Source organism: Pseudophryne corroboree, chromosome 6, assembly GCF_028390025.1.
Source record: "Pseudophryne corroboree isolate aPseCor3 chromosome 6, aPseCor3.hap2, whole genome shotgun sequence".
Taxonomy (NCBI): domain Eukaryota; kingdom Metazoa; phylum Chordata; class Amphibia; order Anura; family Myobatrachidae; genus Pseudophryne; species Pseudophryne corroboree.
This window is the reverse complement of record NC_086449.1, coordinates 525,303,392-525,329,512: the sequence shown is the minus strand read 5'-3', so window position 1 is coordinate 525,329,512 and position 26,121 is coordinate 525,303,392. Positions and strand designations below refer to the sequence as shown.

The window sequence follows — 26,121 nt, the reverse complement described above, 5'->3', positions numbered from 1 at the left end:
TGCTGAGACTTCCATGGCTACTAACACACCACAACCATCACAAATGTCACACATATGGTGTGGGAAAACATAGTTGGCTGTACTTTTACAAGAGGGTCAGACAGTTGTACACTGCAAAGAAAAAGAAAAGACCTGGGTACTAAGATTTCCTGGTCAATTCACTGTGACAGTTTTAAAACCTCACATTACAGTGAAAGTAACAATACACCTGCTTTGTCTCCCACACAGCAGTACCATGCTCTGTGGTTATCAGCTTTCTGGTATGTAACCTTGCTGCCTAGAAAAGATCACTGCAAAAGCTATTTCTTATGAGCCCCAGTGAAAACACACTAAAAAAAAAAAAAAAAAAAAAAAAAAAAGAAGAAGAAGACTACATGACATTCCTCAGATAGGTACACACAGATAAAAGGTGACACAAATTACTTGTTTATTACATAGAACTCTGAATACACAGAAGTCAGACACCACAATTTCTTGTGATCTTATCCCTATTGCAGTACAATGAAACATATCCCCCATCACCAGTGCATTGTGTGTTTTATATATCAAACACAATGGCATCTCTCTGTGTCCACATTATACAAGAGAACCTTTAAATAATGCACAGGCAAAGCTGCACACTGTGTGGATTACTGCATATCATAGTTTCACTGCCCCAGCACTCACAGGGAGCAATACTATAATCAAATTATCAGCCCACCATAATTCCAAAAAATAGCAGCAGGGTCTTTACAACTGCAAAATACTGTAACGCATACAAGGACAGGTCTCAGGGGGCAATTCAGACCTAATCTAGCAGCAAACTTGTTAGCAGTTGGACAAAACCATATGCACTGCAGGGGGGGGGGGGGGCAGATATAACATGTGCAGATAGAGTTAGATTTGGGTGGGTTATATTGTTTCTGTGCAGGGTAAATACTGGCTGCTGTATTTCTACACTGCAATTTAGATTTCAGTTTGAACACACCACACCCAAAGCTAACTCTCTCTGCACATGTTATATGTACCCCCCTGCAATGCACATGGTTTTCCCCAACTGCTAACAAACTTGTTGCTATCGTCAGATCTGAATTACCTCCTCAGCTTCTTGTTCCAAGTCTGTGCAGTTTCAGGTTATGGGGGATTTTAACAGCACAAGTTCACAAGCCAGTTCTCTTTAGAAATGAAGTGATATAATAGAATTTATAAGACCACACATATTCTTTATGTGCCACAAATCAAGACGGCTATGGCCTAATTTTCTTAGGGGTTCATTCCGACCCAGCGGTTTATCGCTGCGGTGTGAACGGGTGTGGAATGCGCATGCACGGCGGCCGCAGAGCGCGATGTTGCCCGGTGCCGGGGGTCGCCGGGTTACGTCGCGACTTACAAAGGAAGCGGTCGCAGAGCCGACCGAAAAGAAGATTGACAGGAAGGTGTGACAGGGCGGATCTGGACCGTTTGGAGCTGTTTTCGGGGAGTGGGGAGTAAAACGCAGGCATGTCCAGAAGAACATAGGGCAGATGTCTGACCTCAAAGCCTGCTCCAGCATCGCAGGGATCGTCGCACAGGGTAAGTAGGTATAGGGCTAGTCATCTTTTGCTTGAATTTTTTTTAGCTTATCAGGACTGCACAAGCGATTGCAGCCCTGCTAAGCTAAAATACACTCCCCCATAGGCGTGGACTAGTTGATCGCAGCAGCAGCAAAAAGTTGCTGGCTGCGATCAACTCGGAATAACCACCTTAGTACAGTATAATGTCAGAAGCCACATTCATTACTTATCTCCCACCCATAGGTAAAAAGGGAAGAGGTACAGACACTGCTGTGGGAAGATATTCTAATTTAAACAAACCCAAGTTTCTAAAAGCTCCTTTGTTTGGTCAGAAAATTCTAACCGCAATTTTATTTATTCAAATGTAAAGTGTTGTTCCAACTTCAGATTACACCAGTTTCCCAAACTCCACCATCACAGACCAAGTTTTTAGGATATTTATGCTTGTGCACACATTACAATCAAACTGAATGAGGTACTAATTAATACGCCCCGGGACTTCTACACGTGTCCTTCCCAGGTGCGACCCGCTTGAGACCCTTTTCAGACTGGCGGCCCCAACATGGCATATTGCTGTGTCGATGCCATCAGCACATCACGTGCAGAGGCAGTGCTTGGAGATCAAATTCTCCTATAGGGGTATATGCAATTGCGGTCGAATTCCCGAAATTGTCGAATTTCGGGTCATTTTCGACCAAAAAAAAAAATTTCGCCTATGCAATTCAGTGCTTTCCGACCAAAAAACGGACTTCCATAATTCGAATTTTTGCAAATTCGACTTTTCTGCAATGATACAAGTGCTGCAATTCGACCAAAGCATATTCAATTCAAGTTTGGAAATTCGACAGCAGTGCTTTTAGACAGCAAATTCGTCATTTTCAATCCGCCACACTTTGGAGGGTGAAAACAAATAAAAAAAATTTAAACATGTTTTTTTTTGTGTGTTTTTTTTTGGGAATAGCAGATCTATTTATATTAGAAGGGATTAGGTACTTTTTTTTTTTTGGAGGCACAAATATTATTTATATATTTTTTAAAATATTATTTTTTTTTATTTTATTTTTTTATTGCTGGAACGGTAAAATCCTAAAAAAAAAAATGGCGTGGGGTCCCCCCTCCAAAGCATAACCAGCCTCGGGCTCTTCGAGCTGGTCCTGGTTCTAAAAATGCGGGGGGAAAATTGACAGGGGATCCCCCGTATTTTTAAAACCAGCACCGGGCTCTGCGCCTGGTGCTGGTGCCTAAAATACGGGGGACAAAAAGCGTAGGGGTCCCCCGTATTTTTAACACCAGCATCGGGCTCCACTAGCTGGACAGATAATGCCACAGCCGGGGGTCACTTTTATGCCGTGCCCTGCGGCCGTGGCATTAAATATCCAACTAGTCACCCCTGGCCGGGGTACCCTGGGGGAGTGGGGACCCCTTCAATCAAGGGGTCCCCCCCCCCAGCCACCCAAGGGCCAGGGGTGAAGCCCGAGGCTGTCCCCCCCCATCCAATGGGCTGCGGATGGGGGGGCTGATAGCCTTTTGTGATCATGAAAAGATATTGTTTTTTCCAGCAGTACTACAAGTCCCAGCAAGCCTCCCCCGCAAGCTGGTACTTGGAGAACCACAAGTACCAGCATGCGGGAGAAAAACGGGCCCGCTGGTACCTGTAGTACTACTGGAAAAAAAATACCCAAATAAAAACAGGACACACACACCGTGAAAGTAAAACTTTATTTCATACGTCGACACACATACTTACCTATGTTCACACGCCGACATCGGTCCTCTTCTCCATGTAGAATCCAGGGGTACCTGAAAATAAAAGATCAATATACTCACCTCAGCCATGGTCCAGAGATAAATCCACGTACTTGTAGAAAAAAACAAAACGCAAATACCCGACCAAACGGACTGAAAGGGGTCCCATGCTGACACATGAGACCCCTATCCCCGAATGCAGAGAGACCTGTCAGTGACAGCTGTCACAGAAAGGTCTCTAAAGCCAATCAGGAAGCGCAACTTCGTTGCGCTCATCTGATTGGCTCTGCACGTCTGAGCAGACAGCGCATCGCACAGCCCAGTCCATTATATTCAATGGTGGGAACTTAGCGGCTAGCGGTGAGGTCACCCGCCGGTCAGCGGCTGACCGCGGGTTAACCCCACCGCTACCCGCAAAGTTCCCACCATTGAAAGTAATGGAGCGGCTTTGCGATGCGCTGTCACAGCACAGACAGCGCACAGCCAATCAGATGAGCGCCACGGAAGTAGCGCTTCCTGATTGGCTGAAGGGACTTCAGTGACAGGAGTCACGTGATGTCCCGGGATTCGGGAGAAAGGGGTCTGATGTGAAAGCATGGGACCCCTTTCTTAGTCCGGTATGGATCGGTGTTCGTTTTTTTGTTTTGCCAAGTACGTGGATTATCTCTGGACCTGGATGTACCTCTGGACGCTGGAAGGTGAGTATAATTTTTTCACAGGTACCTCGGATCGTCGGAGACCGTGGCAGTCGGCGTGTCAACATAGGTAAGTATGTGTGTGTCGGTAGTGTGTAATAAAGTTTTACTATCAAGGTGTGTGTGTACTGTTTTTATTTGGGTATTTTTTTCCCAGTAGTACTACAGGTACCAGCGGGCCCGTTTTTCTCCCGCATGCTGGTACTTGTGGTTCTCCAAGTACCAGCTTGCGGGGGAGGCTTGCTGGGACTTGTAGTACTGCTGGAAAAAACAATATCTTTTTATTATCACAAAAGGCTATCAGCCCCCCCCATCCGCAGCCCATTGGATGGGGGGGGGGGGGGACAGCCTCGGGCTTCACCCCTAGCCCTTGGGTGGCTGGGGGGGGACCCCTTGATTGTAGGGGTCCCCACTCCCCCAGGGTACCCCGGCCAGGGGTGACTAGTTGGATATTTAATGCCACGGCCGCAGGGCACGGCATAAAAGTGACCCCCGGCTGTGGCATTATCTGTCCAGCTAGTGGAGCCCGATGCTGGTGTTAAAAATACGGGGGACCCCTACTCTTTTTGTCCCCCGTATTTTTTGCACCAGCAGCAGGCGCAGAGCCCGGTGCTGGTTTTAAAAATACGGGGGATCCCTGCCCAATTTTTCCCCTGCATTTTTAGAACCAGGACCAGCTCGAAGAGCCCGAGGCTGGTTATGCTTTGGAGGGGGGACCCCACGCCATTTTTTTTTCCGGGTTTTTCCCGTTTTTTCCCGTTTTTTAAAATCGCGGCAAAATCCGCCAAATCGGCCGATTTTCGCCCGCGATTCTGGCGAATCCGTTTTTCATTGAATATGGTGAATTCCGGAAGCCACCTTCCGGAATTCACCTGTCGAATTAAGTCGAATTAAAAAACGGCGAAAAATTGCCGCGATTTGCCGTGAATTGCATATACCCCATAGTGTGAACAGGGAACTGGTTGCATCGACCCAGCAACCTGTTCATACCACACAGCCTTTCAAGACTTATTGGCAGGATTCAATTTAGCGTGAGTTGGTTAACCTCCTGTGATGAGCACCTAAAGCAATTCAATTAGCCGCGCTGAGAACTGCGACTGGCGAAGTTCTGCTTGCAGCCTCCTGAGATTCGATCAGAAATCTGTGCCAACTACTGCCTCAGGGCTAGTCGCAGTGTTACTGTGTGTGGTAATTGCATTGTGGCCAGCACTTAAGTCACAAAATGCAGTTTACAGCAACTAATGCCCGGTAAACTGCATCTTTACGAATTAAGTGCACCTGAGCTGAATTCCATAGTGATTTATATGCATTGCACAAACTCTGATGTGCTCTCTGCACAGGATACAATTGTGTAAAGGCAGCAGGATCGTGTCTTCTCTATAGACTACAAACATAGATACTTCTGTCTCTTAAATTATATACATACATACATACATACATACATACATACACATACATACATACACATATATATATATATACACACACACATATTTAGTAAAAATAGCATGCAGGTACAAGCCTGCTAGATATATCATTGGCCAAACACCCCTTTAAATATAAGAAACATGTTGGGTGAAACCTGATGAATGGTTTTAGACAGAAGATTGTGGAGACACACTTTACTAGCGTATCCAACATGCTTTGATCCTTATTTTCTAATAACAGAGAACCAAAACTATTTTTATGTGAAACGACAGATGTAAAAACGTTAAGCAAACTAAACACCATCCTTAGGCAATGGATAATTAAAAGTAGAATAGCATCTTGTGTGTGTGAAAACAGATTCAGGCCCAGTAATTATTACATAAAACATCAAAGATTGCCCCGTGACGAGCTAGTGCAAAAGAAGTTCATTAGGAAAACGAAGTCTGGTGGTTACTACAAAGTAAATGTGTAATCATTTTCCAGATACAATTTACTGGAACAGACAGCGCAAGGTGTAATGTTATCAAGCACAGTATTTGTAACACAGTATGAAGCTTTTGCAAATTTGACAAGTGAGGACCACACTATACTAAAGAGACAGATAAAAGTAACACACACACTGTAACATAGGCACATCTTTATCATTACCACCAGAATTAAATTAAAGCTATAACACGTCACAATAACGGGAGAAATAAATATAAAGAGAAAAGGTACCATTGACATCAATGCCTTTGCAGCAGGACATTTAAGTTTAAGCAGAGCAACCTGCAAAATATTGTGGTGACTTTCTGGAAGAAAACCTGTAATGTTATCATATTGTAACTATGGGCCTAATTCATGTTTGTATGGAACTGCACAGCCACAAAGGGAGCGGTTGTGCAATTCCATCCAAGTACAATGCAAAAGCAGCAGGAGGTGCCTGTAGGAGATAGACGCCTCCTGCATACAATTGCGAGAGCCGAGTGTCTGAGGATGCAGACTCTGATCACTTCGCGCTTCACAATGGTTTTAGGCACAAGTCCCCCCCCCCCCCCCCCCCAAGCTGAGCAGCACCCCCCTCAAGGCAAACTAACCCCCATGGCTACACAACCACAGAGATACACCCTGGCATACCAGCCCTCAACATCCACTCAGCGGTGCAGATACCTCCCAGGCAAACAACTCCTCTCCCCCACCCCCCTTCGCAGCCACAACCAGCCCCCACACAAATAAGGGGGTACCTCCAGGCAAACAACCACTCCGCAACCTTACCCCCGGGCAAACAATCCCACCTATACTGTGGCCACATCAATATCCCTCCGAAGCCGCAACCCCTGGCCGCGCATAGACCCTCTTATTGGAGAGCTCTATGCAGCCGGAGTTTGGAGACAGCAGTCAGCGCAGGCCAGGACAGACACACAGCACATGCACTCTTGTGCAAGAAATGGCTGCCGCAATACGGGCACACCTACAAAAATCTCCACTGGGGCTGTAGAGGATCTGCTTCCTCCCTCCAAAATCTGGTAGCCAGGCAGCAAATCTAGGGGCCATGGCTACTTGACCCCTGGGATTTGTCAGACCATGGCGTAAGCTTACTCAGGCTGGCCATTGGATCCTGACACCCAAGTCAGTATGTCTGTATCAGACTACACAGATAGGTCGACAGTCATTAGGTCGACATGGGCATTAGGTCAACATGTAGTAGGTAAACAGGTGAAAAGGTCGACATGAGGGTTTTTTTAATTTACTTTTTTTGGTGTCGTTTTCTTCGTAAAGTGACGGTGAACCCCAATTAGTGCACAGTGTCCCCTCGTATGGCTCGCCATGCTTCAGGCAAGGTGCGTCGCTCCGCTACCGCTTTGCACAGGTTACCATTCCAATCGTAGTCCACGTGGATCTCCAAGTAGGGAAAAAAATACCAAAAATAAAAAAAGTGAAAAACTCACGTCGACCTTTTGACCTGTCGACCTTCAGTGTTCGACCTAACGACTGTCGACCTAACGACCGTATCCCGATCCTGGACCTGTCACACCTTCACAATGAGGGCGACATGCTCCCCAAGCGCTGCAGTGAAATATCAATCATGCTGCAGCTGACAGGGGGCTGTAAGCAATATCACAAGAGCAGTTCTGCACATGCGTCTGCGCAGACCCCACACCATCGGATTTCTCCACAGGTTTACGTTCAAATCTGAATTAGGCCCTATATGCAATGTAGCCAATAGTATTCATCACAATTGATTTTTGCATATGGCAGTAAGTAACTCGGTCCAAAGACATCTTAAGGTGTTTAAACATTATTATTATTATTATTATTATTATTATTATTTCCATAAGAGATAGCAAAATCATATTTGCCTTTGATAAATGCTAGTTTAGATTCGGTCAGGTTCTTAATCCTTTTATTATTATTTTTTGTCCCTGAGCATCCTCTGGCAGCCCAACAGCATTCTGGTATTCAACAGTTTTGCTATTAGATAAACTGTACATACAGATGTGTCCTCAAACATCTAGCCTCAATACACCATGTACCGCAAAATGCCTAGTGTGACGAAGCCGGCAGTTCCAGGGCAGCTCTGCTAATGTCGGCCATCTTTTTCTGATGAAAATGCATCTAATACCCCTTTCACATCGCACAAATAACCCGGTATCGACACGGCATATTGCCGTGTCGACACGGGTCAGTGTGAAAGCACTTTCTGAGAATTAGCGGGTCGCCTGACCCGGTAATTCAACCCGGTATAAAAGAAGGATTATACCCGGGTTGAATACCGGGTCAGGTGCAGTGTGAATGGGAGCCGTGTCGATGCGACACGGTTACCATTCACAGCATAGGGAGAGGCGGCGCAGGAGATGAGCTCATCTCCCAGCGCCGCCTCCCCCCCCGCCCCTGCTGCGCCCCCCCGCTGCTATGGCAACCGACCCGGTATATTGCAGGGTCGGAAAGCCAGCAGAAGGGAGCAAATGCCGGATCCCACACGGTAAGGACACGTTTCTTTTACCGGGTGGGATCCGGCATTAGCGATGTGAAAGCGGTATTATTCTCATCGCTATGCAAATAAGACACAAAAGCAGAATTCTGATTAAAATGGTACATGACAAGCCTATAGTCTGTGTATGGCTGTGCCTGTATATACAAACAAAATGCTATGTTACGTTACAGACTCTAGCCCTGAGTCTGTGTTTACACCGCAATGGGATTATCTAAATCTGGCACAAGGGGTATCCGGATGGACGATATAATAGGTTGACAGGCTCAAAAGGTTAACAATTTTTAGGGTTAGGGTTAAAATAAGAACACAATGTGTCGAAAATTTGCACGTCAACTGAAGTCAATGTGGACCATTTAATGGCGATCTTTTGACCCTGTCAACCATTTGGTGTTGACCTATTGACGGATGGTGTAATGGTTATTATTACTGCCTTACAACAACGAGGTCATGGGTCCAATTCCCACTATGACCCTAATTGTGTGGAGTTTGTATATTCTCTCTGTACTTGTGTGGATTTCCTCTCAATCCAAAAAATATACTGGCAGGTTAATTTGCTCCAAACAAAATTAACCCTAGTGCGAATGTGTTTGCATGTACATAATGGTAGGTAACCTAGATTCTAACTGCGGCAGGGACTAATGTGGCCCCAGCGCCAAATAAGCACTGTAGAATATGTATGCGTTATATAAATAACTGGTAATAAATACATAAAGTACAAGTTGTCAATCTTTTTAATTCACATCCGGTACAGGGAACCCAATACAGTTTGAGGTGTTCCCTGTAACTGCAATATCAAGCACTGCTACCAGACTTGTAAGTAGAATTCACAGGCTTTGATGGACTAAGATTCGGGAGGACGAGTCTTTGAAGTTGGCGCAGAATGTCAGCATTTCTAGTAGTCCATCTTTGGCACTGTGAGGAGGAGTTTTTTTATCGCCTAGCGCTGCCCCCGCGTCCGACTAGTAACCAAAATTTGCATAGCAGAGTGTCACAGCTTGTACTCATGGGGGTAAGTGTAACCCACACTGAGAACCTCTGGCTTAGGTGAATCAATTATATCCCTTTCAGACAGAAATGGAAGTTATCGGGTGAAGCAGTTCTACCCGGTAATTTCATGAAAAAAAAACGGGTCCTTTTTGTGTGTGAAAGGGTCAACTCGGGTTGAAATTCCCAGGACTTCAACCCTGGAATTTACCAGGGTCGGAGACACGGGAGTTTCGATCCGGGTTGACCCTTTCACACAGACCAAATACCCGTGCTGATCTGCAAATTACTGGGTCGAAATTCTAGACCTGATAATTTGCATGTCTGTGTGAAAGGGTGGTAAGGCAGGTCCCGGCAAAACTACCCGGCACTGAAATGGCGGGTAATTGCCAGGACTTTCAGACTTTACTGTCTGAAAGTGTTATTACTGGTTCATTTAGTGTAAAAGGCTTTAGTGTTGTATTTAGTGTCTTTTTCTTATTTGAAGTAAATTAATTTTTTAAACTTGATTTGAAAATGGAATTGCTGGTCCAAACGAGTTGTCTACTCAAATACTAAATTATTCAATTTGATATATAAAAACAAACACTGTCAAATTCTTTTTTCAGTAATCCCTAAATGCTCACTGGACAAATACTATTACATACAAATCAGCAATGATTACAGGTGCGATAAAAAAAAAAAAAAAGAAAAAACGAAAACAACTGTGCATTACTGGATCAAAAACAAACTAGAATACCACCTACATTTTACTATATTGGTTCATGTAGTTATGCTGCCTGTGGAACTGAATGTGTGAGATAGCAAGTTTTATTGACCATAGAATGCCAATCTGCTCAAGGGGTATTATCTCCCTAGGACACAAGTGGAAGAAAGGCAAAACCTTCTATGGTCTCTCTCACCATGGCTTCATTACCTGGAAGTCACACATTACTTGCAATCCATAGGAATATGCCCATTAAATTAACACTGTCAGAAAACAGACAGATGGAAGTAAATAAAATCCCTAAAGTTGTTAGAGACAATTTAGAACAATTTTCCTTCAGGTACTGAAGGCCACCAGCAAGAGTGATAAGTGGACGTGCACATGTAGAAGTGTGCCACTGCACATACGGTTCAACGGGTTATAGAAGAATAAAATATAAAAAGCAGTGGACGCGAGTGGAACCTATGCACCTAAAGGGCAATAATAGAAAGACATGATGCTAATGCAGTAATTGTACCTTTCCTACACAACACATTAGAGCTGCTCCATGCTTCTTTTAACACTGTGCAGCTGGATACATATAAAATGATTATTGCACCATTTTGATCTTGACGTGTGCACACACAGGGATTAGGAGAGGCACAGAGAGGGATAGAGAACAGTGCACGCTCCTCACATGGCATACAATCCAGCAGCAAAAATGCCCCGAATAAAGTAAAGTACAACTATTTGCAGTTTTAATATAAAACATGTATAAAAGACGCTGTATTTGATTTGCTTCATGATGCTGCAGAAATAATAACAGAAGTACACTTCCCCCACCTATCTAATCTACTGTATTATGTAGGGACTACACAGCACCATAAAAGTGCATTGTGCTGGAATGACTGGGGGGCAGACAACAATACACTTGCTGAAAGGATTAGTAGTGTATCGGGAGTGGGTGGGAGCAGGTCACCAGCCGGAGACTAGCAGCACGTGTGAGCAGCGCCGGGTATATAGGCGTACAGTGGAAAACTCATCAATAATGTGGAGTGGGCGCACCGAGTGCCTGAAACCCGACAGTGCTACATGCAGGACAAGCCACAAACGGGGCAATACCATTACGTAACTCTCGGGGTGTCAGCCTTGCAGGCAGCGGGTGTGTGTGGGGTACACTGCGAGCACTCACTTGCTGGCCCCGGGCTGCCCTAGTCCACGGGCTCCTCTTGAAGGAGGTCTTGGCGGTGAAGTAGAACTCCTCGGAGTCATCCTCCAGGCTGCTGTATCCGCTGCTCATGCTACTGCTCCACGTCATCTGCTGGCCGCCCTCGGGTGGGATAGACAGACCCTCTGACCGCCGCAGCCCTCAGCGGCTCCTGCACCCGGCCGGGCAGCTGTCCGCCGGCTCCCCTGCCCTCACAGCCAGATTCATATGGCAGCGGGTCCCGTTGAGACCGGGCGACTGTTAATGAGATGTGTGTGCGCGGTAGCTGTACCCGGCCGGGTGAGCGGTGCAACTTCGCCTATAAAGTCCGTATACGTCCACGGGCTGAGCGGCGCCTATCCCTGCTGCTATGGTGGTGACTGAGTGAGAGATTTCCTGCAGCTACAGTACACACAGCGCAGCGCCCCGCCCACACACCCGCCCCCCCCGCATTGCACGCCAGGTGCTACACACCCACTGCCGCCTGATACACGGCTTCTCCGTGCACACCTCAGTCTGACCGTTCGCTTTTTACCCTGTCACAGCCATACTGGGAGGCTGTAATCTCTCCCTAGTGACAGCTGTCACATACGCGCAGCCCCCGGACTGGGACAGACAGGGACGCACGCACGCTGAAACCTGTAGAATGGCAACAGAACAGGCCCTAGGCATAGGCAAATGCTTAGCACTGACGTGCGGTGAGGTCAGAGGCTGGGGAGGCACAAATGGTGGTGGGCCTCAGTGACAGGAGCCTGTCTCACCCCCAACACAATGTCTTATGTCTCTGCACTACATCCATGCAAAGACTGGGAAAACATACATACAGTAATAGCCAGGTCATAGCCATCACCAGGGGCGGATTGGGAACAAAAAGCGGCCCTGGAAAAATTTGTACTAGTGGCCCGGTCTGGGCAGCGCCAGAGGTGTAAGGTCTAGCCATGGGCCATGGCAGCAGCACCCTCCCCCCAAGACTTTCCAGATAGTGGGCATGTCCAGCATCAAGGGGGAAGTTAAATGGAAATAAAATTACATATTATGAGCACATTATATGATACACCTTTAGAATTTAGGAAACTATACAATTCTTTAGAAAGATATATTTTCTTGCTTATTACACCAACCGTATCCCAATCACTATTCACTCAATCTTATATGTCAGCCAAGCAGGCAGACAGAGCATACACTAGATCTTCTGCAATCACATGCTAAGTGGCAAAATCATTTTCATATATGCAAATTATTTTGCATCTTATTCATTATGTCTATAAAAAGGACCACATGTCCTCAAACAAAACAGGCCCCACAGGTGCATCGGCCCACCGGGGATCTTCCCTGTAGACCCTATGGCCAATCCACCTCTGGCCATCACCCTGGTTTTGTGAATAAATTGGTGGATACTAACTTCTGGGTGAGGTGCCCCTCATTGCACCTTCACCTGCAGATCACTGCTGGCCTGGGGAAGTAGGTTACACAGGGCAATACAGTTGTCAGTGATACAGTCAGTAGCACCTGGGGAGGGAGTGCAGGGACATATATGTACATGGTGTCACTACTGCAGCCACACACAGAGTCCTAGTGGAAATATATATATCAAGTATATATACAGGCGCTGTGATGGGTGGCTTGTCCTAGCAGCTGTATGGATAAGGGGTAGTCAAGCCCTTTTAAAGACAAGGTAAATAAAGAAAAATATACAGCGCTAATTGACACAGTAAGATCTAAGCAATATGTATTTAATGTTAATTTAAAAAAGCTTATACAAGTAAAAACATATCAAACTGAAATGAATAAACATAAAATCTATGTCTCAAAATTGAATCTTTGGTGGACTTTGAGACCTAGTGAATACTAGCACCAACTAGCATATATGAAAGCACCAATTAGCATGAATATACCAAGCGTAAATACAGTCATGAATACGGACCAAGTGCATAATAATTCATCCAATTGGATGTGGTTACCAAGTCTGTGTTCCGGTTAAAGAGGCTCCCATAAATGCAAGTTCGTATAGCAACGGCAGCAATTGGTGGAGTCCTGGTTCACAGTTCAATGGGTGCTCCGTGTTCCAATGTGTGGATTCTCCTATAGGAATAGTAAGCGATGGCAGTGCCAATGTGGAGTCCTGGTTCACGGAGGCAATGAATTGCAGGGTCCTGACTGTAGATAGTGGTGCAATGGTGGTGCTGGTCAACAAAGGTCCACGCAAGGTCCCAACACACAGAGTCCTGTCACCGCACTCACTACATACGCCAGTGATGGCTAACCTTGACACTCCAGCTGTTGTTGAACTACACATCCCAGCATGCCCTGCTACAGTTTTGCTATTTGGCCTTGCTAAAACTGATGCAGGGCATGCTGGGATGTGTAGTTCAACAACAGCTGGAGTGTCAAGGTTAGCCATCACTGACATATGCCATACACACACACACACCTGTACGCACACACTACAGATGTCACACACGCCTGTCCCCACACTCACTGCAGATGCCACACACACCTGTACCCCCAACTCACTACAGATGTGACACATGCCTGTCCCCACACTCACTGCAGATGCCAAACACGCCTGTCCCCACACTCACTACAGATGCCACACACACACACAGTTCTGTCCCCACACTCACTACAGATGACGGGTGTGGTATGGAAGGTAAATAGTAACTAGGTCGACCACTATTGGTCGACAGTAACTAGGTCGACAGGTCAACATGAATTTTTATGGTGTTTTGGTGTCTTTTTCTTCGTAGAGTGACCGGGAACCCCAATTAGTGCACCGTGTACCCTCGCATGGCTTGCTCCGCTACCGCTTCCCTCGGCACAGATTACCGTTCCAATCGTAGTCCACGTAGATCGTTAAGTATGAAAAGGTTAAAAAAGAAAAGAAAAAAAATCGTGAAAAACTCACGTCGACCTTTTGACCTGTCGACCGAGAACAAGTCGACCTAGAAACCCTGTCGACCAAGTTACTGTCGACCTAGAGACCGGATCCCACAGATGACACACACACACACAGAATCCTGTCCCCACACACACACACAGTCCTGTCCCGACACTCTCTACAGATGCCACACACAGTCCTGTCCCCACACTCACTACAGATGCCATACACACACAGAGTCCTGTCCCCGCACTCACTACAGATGCCACACTCCTGTCCCCACACTCACTACAGATGCCACACACACGTCACCACACTCACTACAGATGCCACACGCACACATACACCTGTCCCCACACTCACTACAGATGCCACACACACACAGTCCTGTCCCCACACTCACTACAGATGCCACACACACACACACACACACACACACACACACACACACACACACACACACACACACCTGTCCCCACACTCTCTACAGATGCCACACAGACACAGTCCTGTCCCCACACGCACTACAGATGCCACACACATACACCTGTCCCCACACTCTCTACAGATGCCACACACACAGAGTCCTGTCCCCACACTCACTACAGATGCCACACACACACACACACATACACCTGTCCCCACACTCACTACAGATGCCACACACACAGAGTCCTGTCCCCTCACTCACTACAGATGCCACACGCACACATACACCTGTCCCCACACTCACTACAGATGCCACACACACACACCTGTCCCCACACTCTCTACAGATGCCACACACACACATACACCTGTCCCCACACTCACTACAGATGCCACACACAGTCCTGTCCCCACACTCACTACAGATGCCATACACACACAGAGTCCTGTCCCCGCACTCACTACAGATGCCATACACACACAGAGTCCTGTCCCCGCACTTACTACAGATGCCACACACCTGTCCCCACACTCACTACAGATGCCACACACACGTCACCACACTCACTACAGATGCCACACGCACACAGTCCTGTCCCCACACTCACTACAGATGCCACACACACATACACCTGTCCCCACACTCTCTACAGATGCCACACACACACAGTCCTGTCCCCACACTCACTACAGATGCCACACACACACACACACATACACCTGTCCCCACACTCTCTACAGATGCCACACACACACAGTCCTGTCCCCACACTCACTACAGATGCCACACATACACCTGTCCCCACTCTCTACAGATGCCACACACACAGAGTCCTGTCCCCACACTCACTACAGATGCCACACACACACACACACACACACACACACACACACACACACACACACATACACCTGTCCCCACACTCACTACAGATGCCACACACACACATACACCTGTCCCCACACTCTCTACAGATGCCACACACACAGAGTCCTGTCCCCACACTCTCCACAGATGCCACACACACAGTCCAGTCCCCACACTCACTACAGATGCCACACACACACACACAGTCCTGTCCCCACACTCACTACAGATGCCACACAGAGTCCTGTCTCTACACTTACTACAGATGCCACACACACAGAGTCCTGTCCCCGCACTCACTACAGATGCCACACAAACACAGTCCTGTCCCCACACTCACTACAGATTCCACACACCTGTGCCCACACTCACTACAGATGCCACACACACACCTGTCCCCACACTCACTACAGATGACACACACAGAGTCCTGTCTCTACACTCACTACAGATGCCACACACCTGTCCCCACACTCACTACAGATGCCACACACCTGTCCCCACACTCACTACAGATGCCACACACCTGTCCCCACACTCACTACAGATGCCACACACCTGTCCCCGCACTCATTACAGATGCCACACACACACACCTGTCCCCGCACTCACTACAGATGCCACACACCTGTCCCCACACTCACTACAGATGCCACACACCTGTCCCCGCACTCACTACAGATGCCACACACACCTGTCCCCACACTCACTACAGATGCCACACACACACACACCTGTCCCCACACTCACTACAGATGCCACACACACACACACAACCTGTCCCCACACTCACTACAGATGCCACACACACACACACACCTGTCCCCACACTCACTACAGATGCCACACAAACACAGTCATGTCCCCACACTCACTACAGATGCCACACACCTGTGCCCACACTCACTACAGATGCCACACACACACCTGTCCCCACACTCACTACAGATGACACACACAAAGTCCTGTCTCTACACTCACTACAGATGCCACACACACAGAGTCCTATCCCCGCACTCACTACAGATGCCACACACCTGTCCCCACACTCACTACAGATGCCACACACCTGTCCCCACACTCACTACAGATGCCACACACACACACACACCTGTCCCCACTGTCAAAGTCGAAAAATATCATAATGCATATGCCTTGTACTAACCCCCTGCGCATGCCCGCTGCTCGTGCACTCAGTCCGCCGTGCGTGCACATATCCGCAATTTGCGTAGGATCGCTCCAGCGACCACGCCCGTGATATGGGTATTTACGGCAGAGTTTGTGAGCGCGTAGAGGGTTATTAGAACATTACATATTTAACCCAAATAGTACACATTGTACACTTAGCCCCCTGCACCACATCAGAAAGAAATAGCTGTTTAAAATGATAACAGAACAAAGGGATTCACCTTTACAGGATAGGAGGGGACAGAACAAGGTTACAAGGTGGTGTTTGGTATCCAGCTGTAGAGTATTTTAAGGGAAACATTCTGGTGTTGGTTTGAGGAAAATCGCATGTTCCTGAGGATAGTTAGATGCAGAAGCAGAATATAGGTTTAAACTTAATTTGCTGTGTATTGTGTATGCGGGGGGAATCCAGAGGAGACCACCCACAGGAGCAGTTGAGAAAGACATAGCCCACCTTTTCAAATCAACCTATGACCCCTCCCGTAATGAAAAGGTACATCTCTGGGTCCAATAGACAAAGGGATTACAGTCACCATTGTATTGTTTTGGATGAAGTGAATAAAAGAGAGCTTGCAGCAGGCTTGGGGACACAATACTCTGAACGCTATCTGTATGACCAGCGGAGGACTGACTCGGGTTGCGCTTGCGAAACATTCTCACGTATGTACATTCTCTGTAGCCATTATTCTGTTTAGATTTACTTGTTAGTCTGTAGTGTATAACTTGTATTGTTTTACCTTTTTGGAATCAATCCACGGAGGCCTTAGAACCCTGTGGTTTCAACTACAAACGGTGTTGTGTTTTCACTTTCCTGCCTGGGCTTTAAAGTAGATTAACCTGTTTAAGGTGTATAAGCATTGTTAAGGTGTACGCACTGCGGATACTTTGTATCGCCAGCGCTACTTAAGGTTTAAAGGTATTACATCGTTGCAGTACTTTGCTGCTAAGGTTTAAAGTGTAAGCATATCATTACATTGTATCATTAACAAGGTTTTAAGGTGTATTAATTGTGTGTGCGCACGCTGTGTGTGCTTTGTACCCACAGTGCGGCATTTTGTTTGCTGAGTGCGTATACGGTACGGGACTCTGTGCGCAAATAGCGTACGAAGTACGTAGCGTGAGCTAGCGACCGCAGCAGCTCCGTGGTAAAGGTGTGTTTAAAGGTATAGCTTTATGGTTTAAGATAATATCAACATTATCACCGCACTCACTACAGATGCCACACACACACACCTGTCCCCACAATCACTACAGATGCCACACACACACACACACACACACATCGTTGCAGTACTTTGCTGCTAAGGTTTAAAGTGTAAGCATATCATTACATTGTATCATTAACAAGGTTTTAAGGTGTATTAATTGTGTGTGCGCACGCTGTGTGTGCTTTGTACCCACAATGCGGCGTTTGTACGCTGAGTGCATATACAGTACGGGACTCTGTGCGCAAATAGCGTACGAAGTACGTAGCGTGAGCTAGCGACCGCAGCAGCTCCATGGTAAAGGTGTGTTTAAAGGTATAGCTTTATGGTTTAAGATAATATCAACATTATCAATTGGGGCTACGTCCTGGTTTTCCTCATACCCACAGCCTAGCAGGTTAAAGCAGACTCTATCTATCAGCAAAAGGGCGGACAGGTATCCTACGTAAGTTTTTTTTTTTTGGCTGTAGAATACACTGGTAAACCCTATTTCTCTGACGTCCTAGTGGATGCTGGGGACTCCGTAAGGACCATGGGGAATAGACGGCTCCGCAGGAGACTGGGCACATCTAAAGAAAGCTTTAGGACTATCTGGTGTGCACTGGCTCCTCCCCCTATGACCCTCCTCCAAGCCCCAGTTAGATTTCTGTGCCCGGCTGAGCTGGATGCACACTAGGGGCTCTCCTGAGCTCCTAGAAGAAAGTATAGTTTAGGTTTTTTATTTTCAGTGAGACCTGCTGGCAACAGGCTCACTGCAACGAGGGACTAAGGGGAGAAGAAGCGAACCTACCTAAGTGGTGGTAGCTTGGGCTTCTTAGGCTACTGGACACCATTAGCTCCAGAGGGATCGAACACAGGACCCGACCTCGTCGTCCGTTCCCGGAGCCGCGCCGCCGTCCCCCTTACAGAGCCAGAAACAAGAAGGTGGTCCGGAAAATCGGCGGCTGAAGACTTCTGTCTTCTCCAAGGTAGCACACAGCACTGCAGCTGTGCGCCATTGCTCCTCATGCACACCACACACTGCGGTCACTGATGGGTGCAGGGCGCTGGGGGGGGGGGCGCCCTGAGCAGCAATAATAACACCTTGGCTGGCAAAACTAACACCATATATAGCCCCAGAGGCTATATAGGTGTATATTAACCCCTGCCAGAAACGATAAAATAGCGGGAGAAAGCCCGCCGAAAAAGGGGCGGAGCCATCTCCCTCAGCACACTGGCGCCATTTTCCCTCACAGCTCTGCTGGAGGGATCGCTCCCTGGCTCTCCCCTGCAGTCCTGCACTACAGAAAAGGGTTAAAAAGAGAGGGGGGGCACAAATTAGGCGCAGTATATATATATATTATGCAGCTATAAGGGAAAACACTCTCTATAGGTGATATCCCTGTGATATATAGCGTTCTGGTGTGTGCTGGCATACTCTCCCTCTGTCTCCCCAAAGGGCTTTGTGGGGTCCTGTCCTCTGTCAGAGCATTCCCTGTGTGTGTGCTGTGTGTCGGTACTGCTGTGTCGACATGTATGATGAGGATAATGATGTGGAGGCGGAGCAAATGCCTGTGAATGGGATGTCACCCCCCTGCGGGGTCGACACCGGTGTGGATGGACTTATGGAAGGAATTACGTGACAGTGTCAACTCCTTACATAAAAGGTTTGACGACATAGGACAGCCGGCTGCTCAGCTTGTGCCTGTCCAAGCGTCTCACATGTCATCAGGGGCTCTAAAACGCCCGCTACCTCAGATGGCAGACACAGATGTTGACACGGATACCGACTTCAGTGTCGACGACGATGAGACTAGTGTACCTTCCAATAGGGCCACCCGTTACATGATTGAGGCAATGAAAAATTTATTACACATTTCTGATAATACCCCAGATACCACAAAAAAGGGTATTATGTTGGTGACAGAAAACTACCAGTAGTTTTCCTGCATCTGAGGAATTGATATGAGGTGTGTGAGGAAGCGTGGACTTCCCCCGATAAGAAATTGATAATTTCTAAAGCAGCGTACCCTTTTCCGCCAGAGGATAGGTCACGTTGGGAAATAACCCCTAGGGTAGATAAAGCGGTTACACGCTTATTAAAAAAGGTGGCACTACCATCACGGATACGGCCGCCCTGAAAGACCTGCTGATAGAAAGCAGAAAACTACCATTAAAGCTATATGCACACACACGGGCATTATATTGAGACCTGCTATTGCCTCGGCATGGATGTGCAGTGCGGCAGCTGCGTGGTCAGATTCCCTGTCGGATAATATTTATACTATAGATAGGGACAATATTTTGCTGAAAATAGAGCATATAAAAGACGCTGTCTTATACATGCGTGATGCACAGAGGGATATTTGCCGACTGGCATCACTAATAAGCGCTATGTAAAACCATTGCCGCCAGACGGGGGTTATGGACTCGGCAATGGTCGGGCGATGCCGATTTAAAACGGCACATGGAAGTTTGCCCTAGAAGGGGGTGGAACTGTTTGGGGATGGTCTTTCAGACCTCGTTTCCTCAGCTACGGCTGGGAAATCAAAACTTTTGCCACAAGCTACCCCACAGCAAAAGTAAGCACTGTACTATCAGGTACAGTCCCTTCGGCCCCAGAAAAGTAGAGAGCTAGAGGCTCATCTTTTCTGCCAAGAGGAAAAGGTAGAGGGAAAAAGCTGCAGCACACAGCTAGTTCCCGGGAGCAGAAGTCCTCCCCTGCGTCCGGTAAGTCCACAGCATGACGCTGGGGCTGCTCAGGCGGACCCGGGTACGGTGGGGGCCCGTCTCAGAAATTTCAGCGCACAGTGGGCTCTCTCACAGGTGGATCCCTGGGTTCTTCAAACAGTATCTCAGAGATACAGGCTGGAATTCGAGACGTCTCCCCTCCGCCGTTTCCTAAAATCTGCCTTACCGGCAACTCCCTCTGCCAGGGAGGCAGTGTTGGTGGCAATCCAAAAAACTGTATTCACAGCAAGTGATTATCAAGGTACCCCTCCTTCAACAGGAAAAGGGTTACTTTTCCACAATGTTTGTGGTACCGAAACCGGACGGTTCGGTGAGACCCATCTTAAATATAAAAAAATCCTTGAACACATATAACAAAAGATTCAAGTGCAAGATGGAAACGCTCAGGGCGATTATTGCGAACCTGGACGAGGGGGATTACAGGGTCTCTCTGGACATCAAGGATACTTACCTGCATGTCCCCATTTACCCTCCTCACCAGGAGTACCTCAAGGTTGTGGTACAGGACTGTCTCTATCAGTTCCAGACGCTGCCGTTTGGATTATCCACGGCACCGAGGGTCTTTACCAGGGTAATGACCGAAATGATGATACTCCTTCGCAAGAAGGGAGTTTTAATTATCCCGTACTTGGACGATCTCCTGATAAAGGCGAGGTCCAAGGAACAGTTGGTAAGGGGGTAGCACTTTCTCGGGAAGTGCTGCAACAGCAGGACTGGATTCTCAATTCCAAAGTCACAGCTGGTCCCGACGACACGTCTTCTGTTCCTGGGAATGATTCTGGAAACAGACCAGAAAAAAGTGTTTCTTCCAATGGAAAAAGCCGAGGAGTTGTCATCTCTAGTCAGAAACCTCCTAAGACCGGGACAGGTGTTGGTACATCAATGCACACGAGTCCTGGGGAAAAAAAATGGTAGCTTCGTACGAAGCAATTCCATTCGGAAAGTTCCACGCAAGGATTTTTCAGTGGGACCTGTTGGACAAATGGTCCGGGTCCCATCTCCAGATACAGCAGCGGATAACCCGATCGGCAAGAACCAGGGTGTCGCTGCGGTGGTGGCTGCAGAGGGCTCATCTACTAGAGGGCCGCAGATTCGGAATACGGGACTGGGTCCTGGTGACCACGGATGCCAGCCTTCGGGGCTGGGGTGCAGTCACACAGGGAATAAAATTCCAAGGACTATGGTCCAAACAGGAGTTTTCACTTAACATAAATTTTCTGGAGATAAGAGCCATTTACAAGGCCCTAAGCAAAACAAGGCCCCTGCTTCACCAGCCGTACGGTTCCAATCAGACAACATCACGGCGCTCGCCCATGTAAACAGGCAGGGCGGCACAAGAAGCAGGAGGGCAATGGCAAAAGCCACAAGGATCCCCCGTTAGGCGGAAAATCATGTGGTAGCACTGGCAGCAGTGTTCATTCCGGGAGTGGACAACTGGGAAGCAGACTTCCGCAGCAGACTCCACCCGGGAGAATAGGGACTTCATCCAGAAGTCTTCCAAATGCTAGTAAACCGTTGGGAAAGACCACAGGTGGACATGATGGCGTCCCGCCTCAACAAAAAAGATATTGCGCCAGGTCAAGGGAACCTCAGGCGATCGCTGTGGATGCTCTAGTGACACCGCGGGTGTACCAGTCGGTTTATGTGTTCCCTCCTCTCCCTCTCATACCCAAGGTACTGAGGATAATAAGAAAAAGAGGAGTAAGAACTATACTCAATGTTTCGGATTGGCCAAGAAGGGCTTGGTACCCGGAACTTTAAGAGATGATCTCAGAGGACCCATGGCCTCTGCCATTCAGACAGGATCTGCTGCAGCAAGGGCCCTGTCTGTTCAAAGACTTACCGCGGCTGCGTTGACGGCATAGCGGTTGAACACCGGATCCTGAGTGAAAAAGGCATTCCGGAGGTAGTCATTCTTATCCTGATCAAAGCCAGGAAGGATGTCAGCCTGAAGTTCAGACGTTGTAAGGGAGTGCTGCATATTCAGCCCTTTCTTTGTGCCCCAGTGGCACCTTGGGATCTCAATGTGGTTTTGGAGTTCCTGGAATCACATTGGTTTGAGCCACTTAAAACCGTGGATTTGAAATATCTCACATGAAAAGTGGTCATGTGTTGGCTCTGGCTTCGGTCAGGCATGTGTCAGAATTGGCGGCTTTGTCATAAAAAAGCCCTTACCTGACTTTCCATATGGATAGGGCAGAGTTGAGGACTCGTCCTCACTTTCTCCCGAAGGTGGTATCAGGTTTTCACTTGTACCAACCTATTATTGGTGCCTGCGGCTACTAGGGACCTGGAGGATTCCAAGTTACTGGACGTAGTCAGGGCCCTGAAAAATTATATTTCCAGGACGGCTGAAGTCAGGAAAACTGACTCGCTGTTTATCCTAGATGCACCCAACAAGCTGGGTGCTCCTGCTTCTAAGCAGACTATAGCGCGCTGGATTTGTAGCACTATTCAGCTTGCGCATTCTGCGGTGGGACTACCGCAGCCTAAATCTCTGAAAGCCCATTCCACAAGGAAGGTGGGCTCATCTTGGGCGGCTGCCCGAGGGGTCTCGGCTTTACGACTTTGCTGAGCTGCTACTTGGTCAGGGGCAAACACGTTTGCAAAATTTTATAAATTTGATACCCTGGCTGAGGAGGACCTTGAGTTCTCTCATTCGGTGCTGCAGAGTCATCCGCACTCTCCCGCCCGTTTGGGAGCTTTGGTATAATCCCCATGGTCCTTACGGAGTCCCAGCATCCACTTAGGACGTCAGAGAAAATAAGATTTTACTCACCGGTAAATCTATTTCTCGTAGTCCGTAGTGGATGCTGGGCGCCCATCCCAAGTGCGGATTGTCTGCAATACTTGTAAATAGTTATTGTTACACAAATCGGGTTGTTATTGCGAACCATCTATTCAGAGGTTCCATTGTTATCATACTGTTAACCGGGGTTCCTATCACGAGTTATATGGTGTGATTGGTGTGGCTGGTATGAGTCTTACCCGGGATTCAAAATCCTTCCTTATTGTGTCAGCTCTTCCGGGCACAGTGTCCTAACTGAGGCTTGGAGGAGGGTCATAGGGGGAGGAGCCAGTGCACACCAGATAGTCCTAAAGCTTTCTTTAGATGTGCCCAGTCTCCTGCGGAGCCGTCTATTCCCCATGGTCCTTACGGAGTCCCCAGCATCCACTACGGACTACGAGAAATAGATTTACCGGTGAGTAAAATCTTATTTTCATTGCTGATAAGATGGTGTCTGCTCTGCAAGGTTTGTTGGGATGCTGGTGGGATCCGGAAGGTAAGAACGCAAAGCTATTTTAAAATCTGTAAATTTCGGTTTTGCGCCAAATGCGCACACAATACAAGCATACACCTGTACTCTGCATATCTGATCATATTGTTGCAAAACAAGGTTCAAATGAGTCATGTTGTGTTTGATTCAGATTGGATTGCTTATCTGTTAAGTAGGGTAAAAGTACATTTAAAAGTTGCTGCAAAAGCCTTGATATAGTGTTTTTTATTTATTTAACTCAGGCCTAAAATAACTTCAGGGGCTTGCATGGTGTGGATTTCTTTGTGACAAAGGAAGCCGCATGGTTTGTCCTCCATTTTGGACTAACCACATGGCCTGTCCACCATTTTGTGTAACCCTCATGGATGTGGAAGGGGGAGGAACAGCGGCCATGTTGGGAAGGTCATTTTTCTAAATGGCTGATTTTCAGTCTGCTCAAGAATAATCAGCCATCCTTGGTCAAAAAGAAATCACCATTTATCAGTTACCAATGCATTTATTTAACCCATGCCATAGTCAATTACAAATAGTGTCAGATGGGGCCTAGTGAAAGTTAATAGTAAGATGGATACTTGATGTAAGAACGACACACAGATATAAAAAAAGTTTTTTTTCCCTTCTATCTCTAGGATTCAATTAACTCTGCTTGCTGTAAGATAGCCATTGAAATGCAAATTAACCTGTGTAACTGCTTTTTCTTAGCAGTGAACAACCCTCTTGAACAGGCAGTCAAAAGCACACAGCATTCATATGCAAATTAGAAGCACTTAATGAGTAAATGAGTCTCAGGAGACCAGTGAATGGTACATATATATAATATTATAATTATGTGTGTTTATATCAATGTATGTTCTGCAAGATAGCTATCCAATCTGAATCATACCATTTGAATTAGCGATTACTAGATTTATTTTGACCTGTACTGAAAAATTTGTTGCTATTTAGTTAAAATATAGAGTTAATAGTTAAGGAAATAAGTGTAAGACGCACACGCAGCCTGGCCTAGTAAAGGTTTATACAGTAGAAACTGTGTGTGTGTTATGTAAGTGATTATAGTTAAATATCGCTTACATTTATAGAAGTGTGGGATTTGTAGTACTGCAGATGTACGGCCTTTGTACACGTGTCTCGGACAGCGTGCGGGACTGCGTACGCAACGTAAAGGCCTACGCATGTGGCGTGTTTACGCAACATGCGTAACAGTACGACCGCTAAAATACAAATCACACAATAGCATTGTTTTAGTTTAAGCGCGAGACGGTAGCCACGCGATAATAGCACAAATTTGTTCAGTTTCCAAAATTTAGTTTAAAAACCTTTTTTTCTGTATTACCTCTGGGGAAAGCTATCAGTTAACAGGAAAGGATTTTTCTGATCAGAAAACTATAGAATGTTAGTGTGGGCTGAGTATGGTGTGAATGTATTGAATCCCACTTGGTGAACTTGGTGATCTTGGTGAAGCTTGGTGAAGCACGGTCTAGGTGAAAACGTGGTGAGCACGGTCTTGGTGAATACGTGCAACGGAGTGTGATAAAGTTTTCATGGTATTACGCTCCGGCTGTTTTGGAGCACAGTGTGGAGACTCCAGTGATCCTACCACTTATAGATAGCAAGTGTCTATAAGCGGTACGATTGGACCGCACGGTTGTATGGGCAACACGGCGCAACGTGATACGAAGTTTTGCATATTTGTGCGTAAATCTCGTCATCATAAGCGTTATGTGAAGCACATGCAAGCGTGATTTGTGTAAAGTAAAGGTTTAGGGAGTTTTCGCTGGTCTCTCAGGAAAATCTCTAGAGGTAGGGCCTGCAACGGCTACACGTGTCTGCTAAAGAAGGCGGATTCGTGGTACTCGGAGCAGAAGAAGTTAGTGGAAGAACTTTGAGGACTTCCACCGATAGACTACTGTGTTTGGTGCATTTTAGGAAGTTTTCCCGTGTTAAAAAGGTCCACAATGGAAGCCAAGTGAACAACACAGGGACGTTTAGCAGTCAGGGTTCAGACTGCAGATTTCAGACCCAGGGGGTCAGCTCGGTTAGTAATGTGGGGGAAGTATGGTCCCAACACTGAGACCTTTTGTGATGAATGGACACGAATGACTGTGGGGGATAAAGCACCATTTCCTGGGATAGGTAGTTTTGACTCAGAGGTATTGCATAATCTAAGGCTTAGGATCTGTCTGATAAAATCCCAAAAACAGAGGATCAGACACACAAACTGTTTACATTTATGGCAACGAGAGAGTGATATGCAGAGGGAACTAGCTTACACAGCTGGTTCCAACCCTAGCAGG

General features: G+C 47.1%; 1 protein-coding gene across 3 annotated transcripts in view; it reads right to left on the bottom strand.

Moving 5' to 3' along the window:
• The window catches only part of RASSF3 (Ras association domain family member 3), a 437,534-nt gene that overhangs the window by 89,592 nt on the left and 321,821 nt on the right, over positions 1–26,121 (bottom strand). Inside the window, exon 1 of one of the 3 annotated variants that reach the window (XM_063927545.1) lies at positions 11,237–11,679. The exons of the other annotated variants lie outside the window; for them this stretch is intronic. Within the exon in view, the coding sequence (XP_063783615.1) occupies positions 11,237–11,362 (126 nt within the window). The 5' untranslated portion in view covers positions 11,363–11,679. Of the gene's footprint in view, positions 1–11,236; positions 11,680–26,121 lie in introns of those variants that run through there. 3 annotated transcript variants of the gene reach the window in all.